A 21,199-nucleotide genomic window follows, 5' to 3' on the forward strand; every position below is an offset into this window, starting at 1 on the left:
GGCAGAGGTGCTGCCCCTCACTGGTTGAGAGGTTAGCCGTCAACACAGGATTCATCCTACAGAGTGTGTTCTACAGGTGCAGCCTTCCTGACTGATGATACCAGATGTGCTAACCTCAATGGCCCGCTGCCTACCGCGTCCAGCAAATGACAAACTGTCCACATCGGCAGCCAATTCTCCCAGGAGCAGAACAGGTCCTAGGGATCCCCAGCAAGCAGAGACGTAAACTTACATATTTTTTCCCATTCAAGTATGACATCAGAATTCAAGAAATAACACAAGTTAGTTCTAACTGATTTAGAAAAACAGGCAAATTTTGTGTCATAATTTGACATAACTGGAGCCATCATTAACAACAGCCAGAACACACTGCCACTGAGGAATATCCATTTAGAAGTGGTCTTTTGACTCAAAATCTACCTGATTCTGAGATTATGTCTTAGAATTTCAACAAAGTGCTGCCAACATCCAATCATTAATGAAAAATAAAGGTTGTTTTTTGTTTTTTTTTGTATAATGTGTGGTCATAATAAATTAGCTAAATGCCTCCAGGAATATCAAACTACTACAAAACATCTTCATGATGCTCTCCGGGAGAGAGCCAGTCTCTAGTTGTACAACAGCACATTTTTTACCGCATGTGGTTATGTTCTGACTCCAACACAACCGACACAGCATTAAAATCTGTGCGTGTCTTTAAATGTCTGGTTCATAGAAAAACAGGCAGGCCTTTCCTTTGGAAGATGCAATCAAAAGCACAGAGCCTCATTTTTAAAAGTAATGCAAATATTCATCAAGTCCACACACCTTCACTGATGTCCGCTCTGTGCCAGGCAGACACTGTTTTACGTGTGGGGGATCCAGCAGTTAGCTAAGTGCATCACTGTCCCTACCTCGATGAGGCTCACATTCTTGTGCTACAGGGTTGTCTTTTTAAGATCTTCAAGTGGCAAGAACTCACTTCTAAAATTCCGATGTAACATTCACAAAGCTATTGATGAGGAAAATGTTTTTCCACCCTCATGTAATGGTTTAGACCCTGGGCTCTATAACTAAACTCCCTGTTCTAATCCTGACCCTGCTACTCACCAGTAACGTGTCTCAACTGTTCTGTGGGTAACTGTAAAACACCAGTATTTATATCCTGGTGTCGTAAAGACTAAATAAAAGAATCTGTATGTCTGAGACAGAGTAAGCACTCGATAAACATTTTCTTCTTACTGTTAAATGACATATTAAAAGTACTCAAACAGAAACATTCGGCCCTCTTTGGATATTTAGCAATTCCTCAGGATCCAAAATCTTTTGCTATTCAGCTCAAGGGATCTCTTGATATGACTAAAAAACTGTACTTCTTTTTAAGAAAACAGACTTAACCTGATATTCCCATCTATAACACCACATTGGCAAAATCTGTCAATATGTTAATATGGTCTTAATATAGAGGCCCCAAATTTCTTTCTCTCTTCCGATAGTAGTATTATTTCTGGATCCTTCTGATGTTCCATGACCTCCCATGACAAGGCAGGCCCTGGCTCATCTCGTACACCAAGAAACAAACTAAAGAAACCACAAAACTGTACAGACAGCACACTAAGTCTCTTTGTTTCTTGATTAGCCTATGAAGCAGGGATGGGCTCACATACCACAGAAGACCTTTCTTCTGACTGTTAGCAGCACGTGGCCATTTCGAGCAGCCGTGGTCATGAGGTCCAAGACTTGTTTGTGAGACTTCCCTTTCACGGGAATCCCATCAATGCACATCAGCTCGTCAGCTGCACGTAGCCTGCCGTCTTTCTCCGCGGCGCCCAGAGGAATGATGGCCCCAATGTAGATCTGATAAGATACCGAAGCATAGGTTGGTCTCTACAGTGGACTAGGCTCCCCTACGACCCTTAACTATTGAGCTAAAGGCTTCCTAACTCAGTACTATGCAAACCAACACTGTTTTTGCAGTTCAACCATGAACATTTGAGAAAGGCAGTATCTTGGAAAGTGACCATTCTCCAAAAGGGCGTTTCACATAACCCCACTCCGTGATCCCTCCTGGATCTTCAGGGATGCGTAAACACAAGATGGAAAATGCAAAGCTGTTCAATGACTTAAAAAGTGCCACTATCATTTCTACCAATATGACAAAAGACATTAAATTCAGAAAATGCAATTTTTAGCTACTAAAAAGTACAAAAAGTGTACTGAATGCCATCAGCAAAGGTTTTCTATACACTGTTGAGAGCAACTGGGATAATTCTTAAGAAAATCCCATTACATATGGTTACTAGTGGAAATTCAGTATATAAACCCAGAAATATTTCTTGTTCCTAAATCGCAAAGCAGCAGAAATCTCAGGGGAACAGAATGGCCTGAGGTCCACTTACATCGAGGTAAACGGATCTGGCTCATCTTGTTTGCTGGCAATTAGACTACTGTAATTAGGGAATCCTGAATGTTTGGGCTAGATTCAGAGAGGCTAAAACCTGACATTTAAGAGAAGGGTTTCTCCCAAGTTGTTTGATATAAACTCTGAAAATGTTTCAGTCATCGTTATACGGATCAACAAAATAGGAAGCATGAAAACAGAACCCCATTCTCCACCAAGAACAGTCAAGCTACTGGATAACCTGCCTGGAGCTTTATTTGTCTCTGATCATTGTTTTAACTATAGCCAATATGGCTAATTAGAACACATGTACAATATATAAATCAACTCTTCTATCCAGAAATAGAAAGAAGCCTATCATTTTAAAAGGTTACTGTTACTCACTTCCAAGCACGATAATAATGTCTTTCTTATATTACACAGAAAAAACTTAAATATGTTCTCCAACTCTACAAAGCACATTACTTCTCTGTCATTCAAACTGAGGGCAAGACTTAAAAATAGAACCTATTACATTTGTCCTCTAAACTTTATGTGAGAATCATGTATAAAGTTCTAGATTTTTAAATGCCTTACAAACATAACCCTTATGCTTTCTGGACAGAAACATCAATTATTTTATATTTTTCTAGTTTCACAGGTATGGCAGATGAAATGGCAGGCGAAGTACTGAGCATGAAACTGTCAACCCATTAATAAGAGTAAGTGACCAAATACGCACGGGCTCACGCCACCTGTTTACGGCGCATTCAGTCAAAGGACAGACTGATGGTGGCAAACAGGATGCTTCTTTCTTAGAGAAGGCAAGGGTCTTAAAATTTAACAAAGGCAAAGGGAAACAGAAATTGAAAATAAGCTGTAGGTACATAGAGAAGGACAGAAATTGATTACTGCCCCACTGACAGCGGACATATTCAATTCCTGCCTTCAGTTCTAGCCTCCACCACACCAAGATAACTGAGAGACCCCCCCACCCCCACCACACTAACAGATATGCAGTTCTTCCTCTCATTCGGGAGATGCTTACAGGAAACAAAATCATAAAAAAAAAAAAAAGAAAAAGAGAGAGAGAGAACAAAAGCACCATATTCTACTGAACAGCCACCCAAAATTTCATAGGAATGGCCAAATTCTGACGTATGTGAACTTACAGACTGGTCGGGTCCCTCTCCTCCCAGGACCCGGAAGCCAAATCCTGACTCCTGTTTCCGAAGAAAAACGTCCAAGTCCTTGGTGTTTGGTGCTAAGGAAAATCAGAAAAATAGAAAAATAAATACAAAAAACAAAATGCTTTGATTTACTTAAAAAGGATTATAATAAAACAGTGCAATTATTTAGTAGGATCATAGTATCAAGTTCAATGAACTATAACTTCAGAACTCTCTGGTAGGTGAAAACTTACACAAGAACATACCACTACATACTAGTACCAAAAAAAAAAAAAAAAAAAATCAATTCTAAGTCTTTATTTTCAGCTCTAAACAAAACTTTGTATGGCAAGTGCTCAGGAACATTTCCACTTCCATTATGCTGCCATTAAATCCTAATGGTTTCAAATCCGTGTTGTGATATTAAGTGCAGAATCATCCAATTTAAGTTTGATGTTTGATAGGTACAAATTACCTAAATTAACATTTGGACAAATACTAGGAAAAGAGAGTCCGTACAATGCCTTAATTCTACTACTAAACTAATATCTTTGCTTCTGAAAAGCATTCCATATTTGCTTAGCCTAATTTTGCAAATGGTTATAATTTTAAAAGGAAATAATGATCGCTAACACCTATCATTAGCCCCATTTTCTAGCTGTGGAAGCTGAGGCCTAGCTAAGTGTCGGCAGCAAGTAAACGCAAGAGCTAAGATTTCAAGCCAGCTTGATTTCTAGAGTCCAGACTCTTCACCCACCCTATCCCACGCCCCAAGGGCAGGTTGCATTGATCAGAATATTAAGTCTGGAAAAACCTACTTCATAAATAAAATAATTTGATCTTCAAGAAAATATTAATGTTATTCATAAGCAAGAAGTGTTTGCTAGAAACCTGGGGAGAGATATAAAAATTAAGATATCGGACAGGGTAAATCTTGATAATGTTTCTTAGAAGCAGTCTCTTTTAAGAAATGAATCCTATTAGAATTACCGAACTTTAGGGATAAAAGACTCTGGAGCCCAACTCAGTTACTTTACAGATGTGGCCCAAAGATGAAGGCCCAAAGTATAGTTTCCACCAATACTAAGAATATACCAGCCTATCAATGGCAAGTCAGAAGAAAGGGATTCTCCATAGTTCTATTAATTTAAATTATTGCTTTGCTGTATTTGCCTCTGGTTTCCATCTTTCTGAATATGGCCTGGGCCTATCAAGATACAGATCGGGGGAGCACCTGGGTGGCTCAGTGGGTTAAAGCCTCTGCCTTCGGCTCAGGTCATGACCCCAGGGTCGTGAGATCGAGCCCCGCATGGGTCTCTCTGCTCGGCGGTGAGCCTGCTCCCCCCACACACACACTCTGCCTGCCTCTCCGCCTACTTGTGATCTCTCTCTGTCAAATAAATAAATAAAATCTTAAAAAAAAAAAGATACAGATCGGGAATTGGTTAAATATGAAGCCGATTATACATAATATTTCTACCTGTGTACACAGTTTCCAAGGCAGATTTAGATTTCTCAGAAACAAATTAATTTGGAAAAAATTAAGCCTACATAATCTGCAATTTTACTCTGGAAAACATTCTTCATTTTAAACAAATGAGCACCAAACTGAATTTCTGCCCTCTGCATGCTCCCCGCTCATCACCTCTCAGCTGAGCTCCTCTGAGCTAAGTCTACGCTGGTCTCCTCCTCAGGCTGCACACTTTCTGACTCACCACCCCTCACACCCCTGCCAGGAAAATCTCCGAAATACAAGTCCAAGACGATCACCCCTACCTACAGTGAAACCACTGCTCGGCTCTCTATCCTTTCTATGATGGACTCCAGCTTCCTCAGAGCGGCCTCCCCAGCCCTCCCTAGTCCTCCCTCCCCAGCCTGCTGGCTCCTGCTCCCCCGCCCTTTGGTTTCTGGTGCCAACTGGACCCAGCCGAACTCGGCTCCTTGCAGAACCCAGGCTGTGCAAGGTCAACATGCAAAGGTTACTCCTGCTTTCTTTCCCTTTCTCTCTGCCTCATAAATACCTCTTCGTCTTTGAAGACGTGGTTCTGGCTTAACTTGCCACGTGAAGCAGTATCTGATGCTTCCTGCCACCCCCACTGGTAAACTGATCATCTCCTCCTTTGGGTCCCAGTGAGACTCATCTGGACTCATTTAGACAGACTTCTCTGATTACATATTTGTCTTTTCCAATCAGGGCTAATCATCTGTTTGGGCGCAGGGCCTGCAGAAACTATTTATCTCTCTACTCCCATCACCTACAACCATGTTAGGTAGACAGTAGGCACTTTATCCCTGGTTTTGAAAAAAAAAAATGGATGAATGAACGTTGAATATAAATGGAAGAAGCCCAGAGTCAAATGAAAACTGGGAGGAAGGAATAGCTTTACAATACGGTTTTGAAAGATGGGAAGGTCCCAGTTTTTTAGAAAACTCAAATTGATTTTGTCGCATGCTTTCCTGAAATAGTCCACAACTACTTACGTTTATCTTCATATAAAGTCTTAGATTTCAGGTAGACCTCAGAAGGATCCAATTTCGGGGATCCTGACCTGATAATGCTGGGTGGAAAAGGCATAGGCTGGGGAATGGGCTCATTTATGGCCTCCAAACTTCCTGAATTTTCCTTTTTATCTGTTTTCTGAAATGGAAAAGGGCCTTACTTAGTATTTTAGAAAACCAGATGGCTGATTAGTTCATAAAACTATTGTGCGAACCGGGTGTGTCAAGGGATGACAGGTGGGCGGGGGTGGGGCGGGTGCAGGGTCAAAGCCACGGCGTCTTTGCAGCCTTGTAGGAATCTACCTTCATAGCGGTGTGCACTTTCTTAAAACATATTTAACTTAAATTAGAAAAGATTTATATTGCTGTCAACTGAAGGGTCTGAATTAGTCCTAAGTTTACACGATCTTGCCCTTTTCTCCAGCCCCAAGACACGAACGGAGTTTGGGAAGAAGGTGGGCAGGGACATAAGCCAGGGCAGCAGCATGCGGCAAGAAGGGGGGGCCTCCCGAGCGAAGAGCCCGTGAAGCTCTAGGTCCGCCCCACCTCCCCACTCACTCTATTTAATTCCCGGGGCAGATGTTTGAGATGCCGCTCTCTCTCAGAAAATGGGGTCAGAAGTGTTACCTCTAATGTGGGCTATAAAGAGGACACTATGAAAACCCCGCATGGCCAGTTCAAACACAGGAAGTTTAAAAACGCACCGTGCGGGGCAGTCCGGTGAGGGCAAAGGGGACCTAATTATGTTCGTACTTTTCCCATTCTTTCCCAAAATAATAGCCAGGCAATGTGACTTAATAAAATTTGGGTTGGGGGGATATCCAATAGACAGCCTGAGAAAATAAATACGGTTTTGAGAACAGCCCGTTCTGCATTCTTGTGGAGGGAGGCAGATTATGGATGTCTGAGGTAAAATTACAAACGCGGACTAGGATGCAGGAACAGCGGCAGCTTATTGGGGAGCGGGGTGAGGACGGCCACTACCAAGTGCTCTCCCAGTGGCACTGACCCAGCCCCCGTCCGGAGGCAGGAGAAGGACAGCAGCCGCCTCCCTCTCCCTGGCATGTCCTAGGGATCTGTCAGAGCAGCACCAGGCCAGCAGTCATAAAGCATTAGGGTCACCTAGTGGCGCTGGCAGCCACTATGAAATAGAATGGTAGCACAGGAATTCAAAACAATGACCAGAGAAACACAGGGAAACACAGTGCCATTTTAACTACACAGGCTAAAAAAGCACTTCTGTTCACACTGGTTGTTAAGTGGTGCCATCTACAGAAGTACGGAATGTGGCTTTCCTTTTGAGCCATAAGACAGCAAATTTGTAGAGGATCTTATTGGGTGAACTAGAAAGAATTCACCCATTTTCTATCAGACAGTGTTTCCTTTAATAGCCTACGGTGGATGGTTAAGGAAGCCCATCTTTCCATTGCGAGATGACAGGCGCCCAATCGAGCAAACTAGATCTAAATTAGGACTTTATACATGATCGTCTTCATAGCCACACCCACGTAATGTGGGTATTTCGGCAGCTACACATCTGCCCCCAGCACACTTTCTTTCCTGGCACTGTTTGCTGTACCCTTTTTTAGGTCTTCTTTGATATACGGCTCCCTAAATAGGCTACTCAGTTCTTCAGAAGAATGATAAAGAAAACACTGTTTCAAGTCTCACAGCCTATCAATTTGATGACAAGCAAGTTGAGCAGAGGCCACAGTTACTCTGGAAAGTCTTGCTCAGTCCACTGTGAGAACGTAATCTCACGGTGGGTGTTTACTGTCCCCAGGAAATGACGTGAAGCTCTCACTGCTCTTTGGGCGTCAGGAGAAGATGTCCCAGGTTTCATTCTCTGCCCTCACCTGCAGCCACTTCCTCCCCCTTGCTCCTCTGAAACACCAAGAGAGCAGAAGGACTCTAAGTGGGCACACTGATGTCTTCCGGCTTCACCATTTAGAGGGCAGGGCTACTGGCAGTACAGGCCATTAGCATTTTGGGAGACACACTTAACCAGGAAAGCCCACCTCCTCTCTAACTCACAGGCTTCCCCAGAGTCTCTGACACAAGCCCAGGGCAGGATGCCTCCTCACTTCTCCCAGGGGTAATCACCAGCACCAAGTGCTGTTCTTATGGAGGAGGCCCCCGCATCTCTCTCGCCGTGTTGGGAAGAAGCATGTGAGGACCACTGTATACTCACCATTTTGGCAGTTTTGGTTGGTGAAGGAGGACCTTAAAAAAAAAATGAGCCAAATTTTAAAAACAGAGGAAGCATTTCCAGATCACACTTATAATAAAACTAGCTTCGACTTTAGTAGGCTAGTAACTCTATGGCTGACACCTGCTGTATGCCAGGTGTTGTACGGATATTATCTCACTTCATTTTCGTGCCAATCCCAAGGTGTAAGTGTTACTACCACTGTATATATCAGGTCAACAAAGACTCAAAGAGATTACATTACTTCCCCATACCACAGAACACGTAGCAAGGCAGGAAACTGACATTAGGCCTGACACCAAACCCTGGTCTTTTTGTTATATGTGCTGGAAATGTGGCTAATTCTCCAGCCCTCCCACAGAGATCCTCCCCTTACTCTGAGCACATTCTACTGCCTCACCCAGAGAAGAAACAAAAATAGTTCCAAGTAATGAGGAAATTCAAAAACATCCCAGTGAAGTTAAACTACCCATTTGGCTCAAAAATGAAAACTAAAAGCCAGAGAGAGAAGTGGGAAGGGCTAAATTTTATTCTTAAAAATACTAATCATTCATAGGTAGGGATTTAAGAAGGCCCATCAAAATGCAACTTGATGGTTAGTCCTTGGACCTGGATTTACGCCTGCAAGCAGTGCAAGTCAGCTGATGACCTTGGAAAACAAAAATTGTATTTCTCTCACATGAGGACTGCGGGATTTGATTAACATTTACAGACCGATACTAAAGCTTCCGAGAAAAGCTTCGTGAGCACGCGTGTTCATGATTGCTTCACAAAACAGATTTTTTTGTTCTGTACAATATTTTGTTGTCCATTTTTGCTTATTCACAGAGACACTAGCTCTTTCCAAACATCCCTGGTACATCACAGAGGCCCAGATGAAGAACCACCAGTGGAAAGCGTCAATTTCTACTACTGCCATCGACAGAGAAAATGAAATTAAGAGGATATATTTCATCTGAAGTAGCACAATGCTGTGACTCTTTCTAATCACTAAAACCATAAATTCAGATTTTAAAAAGAATATACAGGGAAGAAAATCCATAACAGACAGGAATGAAACCACTAATAACTAAAAAAAAAAAAAAAAAAAAAAAAAAAAACTGCTGCCAAAAATACTGCTTATGGAAGCAGTCAGACAGAACCTTAAGAAAAAGGCACACTAATTACCAGTTAAGTCTGCTGGGAGAAAAGAGATTCTGCCATGGAAGGAAGGACGATTAACAGAGATAAATGCACAAACAGTGAAGATTTTTCCTTGTGCTTTTACTCACCTCCTCTTAGGATAAGCAACGGTACATCTGCACCTACTGGAAACTGCTTTAGCACCTCTACCACTTGGAGATGTGTTAAATTCTGCACATTTTGATGGTAAATTTCCTTAATTATATCCCCTTTCTGGAGGCCTTGACACCACTGACTATCCAGTATCATTTTGACCTTCTGTCCTGTTGGGCTGTCAGCAATTGCAAACCCAAAGCCTTTGGGGCCCTTAATCAGAGGGATAGTCACTAGTTCAGGCTGGGAGCCGCCTGATGATGCCAGGGATGCTCGCTGCTCGCTCAGATCCGATGGTCCATTGAGACGGTCACTGATCAAGGTGGGTCCTGGTTTTCCATTCTGGTCCAGGACCACTGCTCCTGACTTAAAATCCTGAGTATTCATGCAAGTCTCTCCCTTGGTTAATGACTGTCCATTGATGACAGGAGTAGCAGCAACAATGTCCACGACAGGATCTTCATTGTCATCAGGAAGTGGATAACCACGGCATAGAGTGAGGTTGACATACTGATTGACAGGTACCAACTGAAACATCTGGACAACATCAGCATGGGTGTGACCAAGGACACAGTTGCCATTGATGTCTACAATAACATCACCTGTTAAGACACGTGTTAAAAATATTAAAACCACCAGGTAAGTTAATGTTTTGTTGGGGTAGGGTGGAACAAAAATAAACTCATCATCTAAATTTGAATTCTGAAAACCTCTTACTATTCATTAACTGCTGAAAAGATAGATTTTGAACACAGACACATCATTCTCCCTTCTGTGGTTCTTATCTAAAAAAAAATATGAATGTATGAAACCTTAATTATCTTTGCGGCAAAGAGTTATGACCTCAAGCTCAAGGGAATCATTTGAAAAATAACTGTGAATTCATACAGTCATTGTTAGTATATCCTCTGTGTCATACCTAAGCGGCCACACAAAGCAAGGCTCATGGCAGTAGGTATTCAGTCCACAGACAAGGAGCAAATAACTCCATCAGCTACTCGTACAAACAGGTGATCTTTCTTTTATTTTTTTTTATTAAATTAATTTATTTATTTTCAGAAAAACAGTATTCATTATTTTTTCACCACACCCAGTGCTCCATGCAATCCGTGCACTCTATAATACCCACCACCTGGTACCCCAACCTCCCACCGCCCCCCGCCACTTCAAACCCCTCAGATTGTTTTTCAGAGTCCATAGTCTCTCATGATTCACTTCCCTTTCCAATTTACCCCAACTCCCTTCTCCTCTCTAACACCCCTTGTCCTCCATGATATTTGTTATGCTCCACTAATAAGTAAAACCATATGATAGTTGACTCTCTCTGCTGGACTTATTTCACTCAGCATAATCTCTTCCAGTCCTGTCCATGTTGCTACAAAAGTTGGGTATTCATCCTTTCTGATGGAGGCATAATACTCCATAGACCACATCTTCCTTATCCATTCGTCTGTTGAAGGGCATCTTGGTTCTTTCCATAGTTTGGCGACCGTGGCCATTGCTGCTATAAACATTGGGGTACAGATGGCCCTTCTTTTCACGACATCTGTATCTTTGGGGTAAATACCCAGGAGTGCAATTGCAGGGTCATAGGGAAGTTCTATTTTTAATTTCTTGAGGAATCTCCACACTGTTCTCCAAAGAGGCTGTACCAACTTGCATTCCCACCAACAGTGTAAGAGGGTTCCCCTTTCTCCACATCCTCTCCAACACATGTTGTTTCCTGTCTTGCTAATTTTGGCCATTCTAACTGGTGTAAGGTGATATCTCAATGTGGTTTTAATTTGAATCTCCCTGAGGGCTAGTGATGATGAACACAAACAGGTGATCTTTCAATACCACCTTCTGGTTCTTGATTTTAAGAGGCCAGTAATTACAGAGGCCAATTAATTACTTAAAATTAAAAATTCATTCTAGTTTGAAAAATGTAGGGCTGAAGATTACAATCATGTACATTATGAATGTATGTCCCTTTGGTATCTTTCTCAGTCTTAATTGTACAGATTTTCAATTTATCCTAATTTCAGATTTTGAAAGGAGAAACAAGTGTCAAGTGAATCCAACACAAGTAAAGAACGTATTATTTAAGACGCAGAAAAGTTAGCTAAACACGTTCTTGTAGAAATTGTTTTTGCTTTTCTGATTTTACATTATTACGACCACTTTGTGGCACAGTCATTACTCTATGACATTCATCAGTGGTGAATTTTTTTTTAATGCAGTCTTAACTTTAAAAACCTGCCCTCTAATGTCTCATCCATTTGCTGCTTTTATTTGAATATGATTATTTAAAAGGTTATTGCCAAATACAGGTGCTTTAATTTGTTCTGATTGCATGTAGGCTCAAAAAAAATCAACATAAATGGTATTTAAAACAAACGTTAAAGTGTGCAGAAATGTGTTTCATAATGTAAGACGACACAGAGATCAGACTAATAAGAAACAAAGTTTGGACTTTCCCTTCCCTGGTAAGTTTCCAGAATTTCCATGGAAGTACTGTATTGCTATACAAATTAGACATCAGTTTTAGACAAATCTGCATCTCTATTATGAAACCCTGACAACACATCCAAATGCTACCAAATGTGTTTTGTGGACAAAATGTTAAAAGAAAAAAAAAGGGCAAAACTGAGAGCTTAAAAATTTTGACTAGTGATTTTACTCTCTAGTTTGTTAATCTCATGAAGTCATAAGAGCACAAATCATTTTTCTTGTAACTTCTGATTATTTTAACTTTTCTTGTTTTAAGTCTTAAGTCTCTTGCTTTTAGCTTCCAGTTTTAAGTCTTAAATGGGAAAGCAAAATATGAGAGATGCCTATCCTAAATGAAAATAAGTTGATATGTGCCATCAAAAATACTATGGCAACTGAATTGTCCAAAAGCAGGGACACATTTGCTTTAGCAAACAGTCTAAGAAGGGACCTTAGCGGCAGAGTAACATCCTTCTGGGAAAGAGTGCTTAAGCCTCCCTCGTAACCGTAACCATTCTTGAACTTCCTCTTAACCCCTCAGCCATAAAAACTGTCAGCCATATAAAAATGTCTAATAATTAGCAAGTAAAGACTCTGGGTAAACTATATAAAAGACAAATTTATATGGCTCTGTGCAAACAGTAATTTCATGTTGACAACTCTTAACATCAGAGTTTAATTTTACTAACAACCAGTAAGACTAAGGAAGCAAAAACCAAACCAAATCAAACAAAACAAAACTGGGGAAAAAATCATGGGACATCATTTGTTCCCCATCACTATAAACATCACAGTGGGTCATTTTTCAGGAAAGATTATAGGTACATGTTAGATAGCTCCCAAAGTACCCTACATCATCGAAGAAAAACAGCCAAACAGTTCTCTGAGATGCTTAATCAGACTTTATCTTAGCATGCTGGAGAAGTTATCTCGAGATGATACAAATTACTCAAAAAAATCAATACCCTTAATATGCTTTCTCTAGATGTACACGTGCTTTACAAAAAATGTCCCTCCCTCAAAACGAGTATGCACTGAATTTAGAGGATAAACTATTTTATCCTCTAAAATAGGGAGGACTCTCCCTCCCCAGCTGTATAATCTAGTTCTCCATGTATACAAATGGTATGTACAATATATGCATATATAGTTATTATATATGTAAATACATATTTATCGTATGTCAGTTTTGTAAGAATATCTGTAAATGAAACCTCCGTAGTTCTTACTATACTACCCCTGCTCTTCAAACCATCCTGAGAAATTCCTTACCTGGTGCAATTTTCCCATCCTGAGCTGCAGGACCATCTTTCAGCACATTTTTTACTTGCAGGAACTCATCCGGCCTGTCTCCACCAATAATGGTAAAGCCAAATCCCATCGTGCTTTTCTTCAGCGATGCTCGGATAAGGATGCCTTTCAGCTGGGATGGATCTCGAGTAAAGTGGGATTTTTCCATGTCTGCACCAAAACAAGAAATGGGTTTGAGAACAAAAATAAAAACAATGAACATGGCCCTCAGAGTCAACTTTAAGAGAGTCTATGTAACTTAAATATAATAAACCATAAAGGGATGCACATTAGAAAGAATCTAATGTTATGAAACCGAATTTAACTTCATAAACTACTAAAAAAAAACCAAAAAAACCAAAAACAAAAAACCTTAGCCAGTGACTTCAGGCATCTCTTACAGGACTTCTCTATGTTATCTGAAAGGTAAAAGCATGTACTTTATCAACGCCTCATTGCTTTGTTTATTCATACTTTTTCTCAACCCAAAGAGTCCTTCATATGAAGTCAAAATATGCACCTGCAGGATAACCTTTATTATTAAATTCCTGAGAGTCTTAGACACCATTCAGTGGTACATTTCATTTAAATAAACATCTACTGAGCTCTACTGAGAAAACACTATTCTGGGAGGATGAAGGCAATGGCTACACACTTATGAAAAAGAATATACTGAGATACACTGAGAACTTTTTATAATTCACAACTCGGGCTTTCTGCAGCCTTCAGTTTGTATCTGATGAAGGCATGAATCCCTAAACTATCAGTAAATAGCTTCACCTTTCTTTCCCTTTTACTCATGTTTAGTGAATACTCTGGGAAGAAAACAAACAGCTCCATTGAAAAGCCCATTTTTGGAGGTTTCCTCAGATGATCCTAAAACTGAAATTGATCCGTATTGGCAAATAATGAATTTATACAGCTCCTCCTCCTTCCCCTCCTCTCCTCTCTGGCTGCATTTGGGCACTTTGGAGAACCGTGAAAAGATCTAATTGTGCAATCAATAACTTACAAAGCATTGTTTAAATTAACTTCTAAAAAGATGGCCTGGGCGCCTGGGTGGCTCAGTGGGTTAAGCCGCTGCCTTCGGCTCAGGTCATGATCTCAGGGTCCTGGGATCGAGTCCCGCATCGGGCTCTCTGCTCAGCAGGGAGCCTGCTTCCCTCTCTCTCTCTCTGTCTGCCTGTCTACTGTGATCTCTCTCTGTCAAATAAATAAATAAAATCTTTAAAAAAAATAAAAATAAAAAAATAAAAATAAAAAGATGGCCTAACATTTGTTGCCAAATATTTAATAGTTTTATTGAGATATAATCACATATGATAATTGAGCCACTTAAAGTGTGCCAGTCAACGCTGTGCAATCATCACCTAATTTTAGGAACTCATGCGGGTTAGCAGCCACTCCCCAGGTCTCTCTCACCTGCATTCACACACCCTAGTGTTAGGCAATCACTGAATTGATTATTGTCTTCACCTCTGCCCAATTTGGACATTTCATATAAATGGAGTCATGGACTATGTGATATTTTGAATGATTTCTTTCACTGAGTATCATGTTTTTGAGGTTCATCTGGGTTTTAGCATGTATGAGGACTTTATTCCTTTATACTGCCAAGTAATATTTCACTGTAGGGATATATCCCGTTTTACTTATCTGTTTCTCAGTAGATTGACAGCTGGGTTGTTTCCACTTTCTGGCCATTAGGAGTGATGCTGTTATGATCATTCAGGTACAAGGCTTTGTGTGCACATACACTGTCATGCCTCTTCTGTATATACTAGGACTGGAAGGGCAGCAGTTGCCATAAACTTAAGAGTAACTATGTATAACGTTTTGAAAAACTGCCACACTTTTCCAAAGAGGCTGCACCATTTTCTATTTCTACTGGCATCTATGAGGGTTCCGACACTGGTTACTGTGTGCTTTCTGGTTCCAGCTACTCTAGTGAGCATGAGTGGTATCCTGCTGTGGTTTGGGTGCTCATTTCCCTAAGGACTTCAATCAACACAGATGACCTGTTTCATACAGAGCTCACACTCAGCACTGTATTAAGCCCAGAGTTATTAGTGGATAGCTGCTGCTGCCCCTCTTAGCAAAGGTTTTTTTTTGTTTTGTTTTGTTTTAAAGATTTTATCTATTTGTCAGAGAGAGAGAGAGCTCAAGCAGGAGGAGCAGCAGAGGCAAGCCTCCTTCCCGCTCAGCAGGGAGCCCAATGTAGGATTCGATCCCAGGACCCTGGGATCATGACCTGAGCCAAAGGCAGAGCAGATGCTTAATGAATGAACCACCCAGGTGCCCTTAGCAAAGGGTTTTAAGAGGTACACCTTAAAGCCTGTTACCAGTCAGAAAAGAGTCATCTTTGGAGCTGCCCCATATGGCAACAGGGACTGGGTGGTGTAAACGGTTCCCTCCAGAGGTAGGGATGTCCTGAAGATACTGACAAAAGTAGGCTTGTGGTGGGAGTAGGTCTACTGACATGGTCCCCACCCCATCTGTGTGTGTGTGTCTCTGTCTGTCTGTGGAAGGTTTCCTGTTCTTCTCTCTCGACCTCTCATTTTTAAACTAGACTGCTTTAAAAAGAAGAGTAAATAAAGGTGGCCTTTGGTACAAGAAAAAGAAAACTTCTCCCAGTTCTACTGATCTCTTCTAAATAAAAGTACTTGACACAAAACAAATAAATAAAATAAAGAAAGGCAAGAAGAAAGAAAGAAAGAAAGAAGGAAAATCCACCATTTTGGGCTTCTCAAAGTGGAGAACTAGACTCCAGAGGGCAGTGCACTGACCACTGTAGACACTATTTTGAGAGGCCTCTCCGAGCTTGGCCAGCAAGCCTGTTCCTGGTCATCTCTCCGTGCACTGCTGAGCTGAGCTCTTGTTCAGCCTCTGACATTCCAAGTAGCGATCTGTCTCTGAACGAAATATTGCTTTAAAAAAAATTATTCAACACATTCAAAGCCTATTCAGTCGTGTAAGCTGATTACGACTGCCCACTGGGGTTGCCTCCCAGGTTGTGGACCAGATCATCTGCTTAATGACTGTGTACACAAGCAATTGAGGACAAGATCTAATGAAATGTACCTTTCTCACTTTTAACTATGATACTTCAAATATTGTGATACTTCTGGTGAGCTATGTCATGCTCTAGTCCTCGTGAACATTGGAATAAGAGGGCCTCCTATGGGCAAAACTAGAAAATCAGCATAGGACACATGAGATTCAGATGTGCAAACATTAGAAGGGGGAGAAGGCAGCTCTAGCTAATACCTAATTTTGAAACTATGAATAAAACAGCCAAAGCTAATGACAAGTTGGTCAGAATTAGGTCTTGTCAGAATTAAACACAGGAAAGGGAGAATAAGAAAAGCACAAAGGAACGGTGTTTGATTCTAAAATACCTTAAGTCCAAACCGTGGGGTTTAGTTGAGTGATCTTGGAATGTTATTTGACCTCTTATTTTTATTTATTTTTATTTTTATTATTTGACCTTGTAAAGTCTCAGTTGCTTCATCTATAAAATAGGAGTAGTAGTACACCTCATTCATGGGATTGTTATAGGGATTAAACTAGGCCAAGCTTCAAAAGCACAGGCAACAGGGCCTGACAAATAGTAAGTGCTCAATAAATGTACAGGAGCACAAACACATGCATCCTGGCTCAGAAACTGGGTACTTCTGTCCTTGTGGCAAGCGTATCATTGGAATGGATGCATCCAACAACAGTAACCTGATGCTATCAAGGCATCTGAATGGGGACCATAATATTAACCTCGCAGAGATATTTTGAGTCTTAGCTGAGATGATGTATACAGAGCATCCAACTGCATACCTGACCCAGTAGCTCAATAAGTGGTAGCCATCATTCTTCAAGAACTAGCATAACTTCTACCATTTCTAGGAAGTTTTTCTTGCCCTCTCCACAGTCAGATTTAATTTCTCTCTCCTCTGTTCCAAGTCTCTCCTTTGTTATGTCTGCTATCATACTATCTCTTCCCCTACCTATATCATGAGCTCCTGAAAGACAAAGCCTAAGTTATTATTCTCCTTTTGATGCCCAGCTCATAAGAGTGCCTGGTTACCCAGATTATTAACACATCCACACTCACACCCGTGCTCCCTGCCCTTGAGGAGCTTAGAGTTCAGTGAGGGAGAGAAGATCGCCCTTAATACATGGCCAAGAAGACATGGGCATTCAGGAACTGTATGTTTTAATGCAAAGAACTCTGAATTAAAACTCAATAAAACTAAGTGCAAATTCTGGCTTGATACTCACTATGATTCTAAGCAAAAGGCTTCTCTTCACTGAGGTCTCAGTTTCCATACGTGCAGTGGGGATTCATTTCTCTCTCAACTTAGTGTCCTCCGTCTAGCCTCTCTGAATCAAGGCTATCAAAACAAGTAACTGCACCCCATCTCTGCTTTGTCACTCACCATTCCTTCTTCATTCTACTGCATTTTTACTTCCTGTCCACTTGCTTTTGCTAGAGTGACAAATCACCTCCACGTTGTTGACCTCAGTGTATGCGTTTCAATTTTTGCCTTTCTGGACTATTCAGCAACATGGGACACAAACACTCAACTTCTTTTTGAGACTCATTCCTTCTTGTGGTTGCCTCTCCCTACAACCTCATCTTTTTTTACTTTTTCTAATCATTTCTCTCTGTCCTCTGGCCCCTGGACCACCATTTCATGCGTCTGTGGCTTTATATATTCTGTTCCTTCTACCTGGCAGGCCTTCTTGTTCCTCTAAAATTATCAACGGTCTGATTTAACTTTTCTGGACACTTCAAGATCCACTCTTAATGTGTCCTCTGCTTTGAAAGTTCCTGTGTCCTTGACTTTCTCCACCAAAGAAGAAGTGAGCACTCCCTCCTTCACGCCACCTATTAATAAGTTTCTATTAATACAACATGTACATCTCTATTAATAACAATGAGACCTAGTATTTATTACCCACCATTTTGCCAGATAGCATTGTAAGCACTTTCTATATATTAATTTGCATGCTCAGAACCGCCTTACACGGTAAATACTCTTTTCATTCCTATTTCATAGATGGAGAAAAAGAAGCACAAAGAGTTTAGGGAATTCATCCAAGGTTACATATTTGGGATTCATATCTGCTCCACTCTCCACACACTTAACTACTCTCCGAGGATGGCACCGAACACCATCTATAACCATTAATTTCCTGCATCAGCCTGTGAACTCTTGAGGGCAAGACCTGTCTTACTCCTAATTGTTTCTGAATACTGTGTGATTGGCAGAGCACTAGGCACATAGTAGGTGCTCAGAAATATTTGTTAAATAAAAATGCTTGCTAAATCAAATGCAAAACCTAAGGGACAGGACTATGTTTCTAAAGAGTAGTTGTAAGAAACAAGTGCCTCTTTTGTGGACAACAGAAGAGAAGTCTACTTGATTTGTACAGTATGACCGCACAGACAGAACGCCGGTTATTAGGACAGATAGAGGAGGGGGGAGAGATGAGGGGGGATGAGTGGAACGTAAGAAATTCTCAGGCAGCTTTTTCAAAATACACGTGGCTAGGCTCATAAAAATGTTAGGATCTATGTATTTTAAAAATATTCCCCAAATGATACTGAATGACTGATGCCCTGCCATCCCACTCTGGGAATCAATGATACAGGCAAATACTATGATGGATTTATTCCTATAAGTTAATAAAGAATCCTGGATGGTCACACACATTAGACCTAAGCATTAACTTGGGAGAAACACATAATGGATTAGAGATCTCAGACTGTCCTGGCCTGAAACACTGGGAAACAATGCAGTCTTTGTACCACAACCTCAAGCCCATAACAAAACTATTCAATACCTTTGGCCAACTATTTCACACTTCCCATCTAAGCAACCTGGGAAAATCCCAGTGTTCTCAAAAAGTTTAGATGTTTTATTAAGATTATTCCTATCTTCACAGTGACAAAAATCAGATATTCTCTGTTGCACCTCAACACTTCAACAATAAAAAGTTCCAGATTATTTTCATTAATTCAGCACATAAATTTCAAAGGCATTCTTAGAAGAAAAGACAGGAAAACATTCTACCTGGTTTTGAAGATCCAGTATCGGCCTGTCCTAACTGCTTTTTCCTCTTGGCTTCTTCCACTGGATTTTCAAACTGGGTTTTCTGGTTAAGGTGACTGTAAAAGTAGACAAACAAGCATTTCAGTTTAAAATGAAAGAGTTATGTTATTTTTAAGTAGGCTGTTAGACCATTTCATCCCCATAGGTGAAGGGGCAAACATGTATCTCTAGACTGTGGAACTCAGAGAAGCTGAAAGATGGTAGCGGAAGGGCTTTTGGCACGAAAGAAAGACCCATGGAAAATGCCTAAAAGTGAAAGCTGCTGAAACATTCACTATAGCTTCTGCATCGAGGTGCCCAACAGAGCCAATAATAGTTTTCAAAGCTGTAGGAGACGCCCTCACATCTAATGCAATCAGAACAGTTGGTAATGGATCAGTTCACTTTCTAAAAGGCAGTTAAAGGTAGGAGGATTTTAATTCAAGTTTCTTTCAAATGAAGTAGCTGTGAAGATGCTTTTGGAAAAATTTGAGTACAGAAGCTTTCTTGAATTTTACTATTATTTTTCCAACTGACTGACCCACATCAATTTAGCACTATAACTAAGAAAGAGATTTGCTTTTATCAATTTGTATCACAGAACAACTCTTCTACACTTAACTTTTTTCATAATTATATAATAATTAAAATAATGACGTAATCACGATAGAAATTTAGATGGTATTTCTGGTTTGGGAATGTTCACAACTGCTTTGGAAAGCACACAAGTCTGTGAGGGAAAGCAGAACGGCCTGGGGACACCAAGGGTGAGCAAATGGCTAACAATGGTCAATGTGTGATGGGTAGTAACAGTACGTTTCGGGGAGAAGGTGGGCAGAGCACTGGTCAGTCTGGCAAATCAGTCAGTGGGATACTGGTTAAGAATGCAATTACTGCACACAAGTTATTTAAACAAGTTCCGATACAGAAGCAATGGGAATCACAGTCTAGTACTTCCATGGTACAAATGTATTTCAGCCAAATGACAGCATTTTCCCGTAGAATCCACTTTAATGAGCAGTAACATTAGCAAATACCAACAATTAAATATCAAATCATGAGAATCCCAGATTATGACTGCCTTTAGATAGGGTGAATATTACAAAATTTGCCTACAAATGGTCCTACAAGTTGGATAATTACTTTGCCATCTGTGAACATTAATGGCGGTGATGGAAAAGAGTAGCAAGGACCCACCAGGGCAAGGTGTGCTGGTTTTCTCCATGTCATTTAGGCTTCTGGTGCATTATTAACTCTGCAACAGACGTAGTTGTTTCAGGGTTCTAAACATGGCAAGTTCCATTCGAAATTCTTTGGGTTGTGATTTCGCTAACTCTCAAGTACGCTTCTGCTTCCTACCAAGTGAGGCCCTTATCATTGAGTTAACTGATAAGCCCTGGGGGGGGGGGAGGATGGAGATCTTTGGTGTTAAGTTAGGAACCAATTATTTATTAGGTATCGATATTTTACATGTTCTTGAAAGAAAAAAATAAAAACACCAGAAACTGACACTCAGCAAAGAATAAACCTGTTTAGCATAAATCCTGGCTCTCTTTAACGTCATCAGTTGGAATGACTCATTTTGCCACCTAGGCATTAAAACATAAAAAGTAGTAATTTGTATTTATACTCTATTGTACTGTGTGGGAGAGGAGAGTAGAAGTAGGCAAGTGAGTAATCCCTTCCCTGAAAACTCTTTGACAAAAGACTGTAAGATTTTAGTGCAGGAAGTAATTGCATCTGTCACCTTAAACTACTTGGATTAAAATGCTACCCAAATAACAAAACAAAACATAAAAGTTAAAACACTCTCCTTTTCATTTAGTTACTTATACTC

At 40.6% G+C, this 21,199-nt stretch overlaps 1 protein-coding gene across 4 annotated transcripts in view; it reads right to left on the minus strand.

Annotated features, from left to right (window-relative positions):
• MAGI3 (membrane associated guanylate kinase, WW and PDZ domain containing 3) overlaps window positions 1-21,199 on the minus strand; it is a 234,645-nt gene that overhangs the window by 25,836 nt on the left and 187,610 nt on the right. For all 4 annotated transcript variants that reach the window (XM_032360936.1, XM_032360935.1, XM_032360937.1 and 1 more), the window contains exons 8-14: window positions 19,345-19,439; window positions 13,256-13,444; window positions 9,508-10,113; window positions 8,219-8,250; window positions 6,010-6,166; window positions 3,532-3,623; window positions 1,647-1,836 (exon numbers count right to left, since the gene is read on the minus strand). In XM_032360936.1, coding sequence (XP_032216827.1) covers window positions 1,647-1,836; window positions 3,532-3,623; window positions 6,010-6,166; window positions 8,219-8,250; window positions 9,508-10,113; window positions 13,256-13,444; window positions 19,345-19,439 — 1,361 coding nt within the window. The remainder of the gene's footprint in view (window positions 1-1,646; window positions 1,837-3,531; window positions 3,624-6,009; window positions 6,167-8,218; window positions 8,251-9,507; window positions 10,114-13,255; window positions 13,445-19,344; window positions 19,440-21,199) is intronic.

Source organism: Mustela erminea, chromosome 10 (genome assembly GCF_009829155.1).
Source record: "Mustela erminea isolate mMusErm1 chromosome 10, mMusErm1.Pri, whole genome shotgun sequence".
Classification (NCBI taxonomy): domain Eukaryota; kingdom Metazoa; phylum Chordata; class Mammalia; order Carnivora; family Mustelidae; genus Mustela; species Mustela erminea.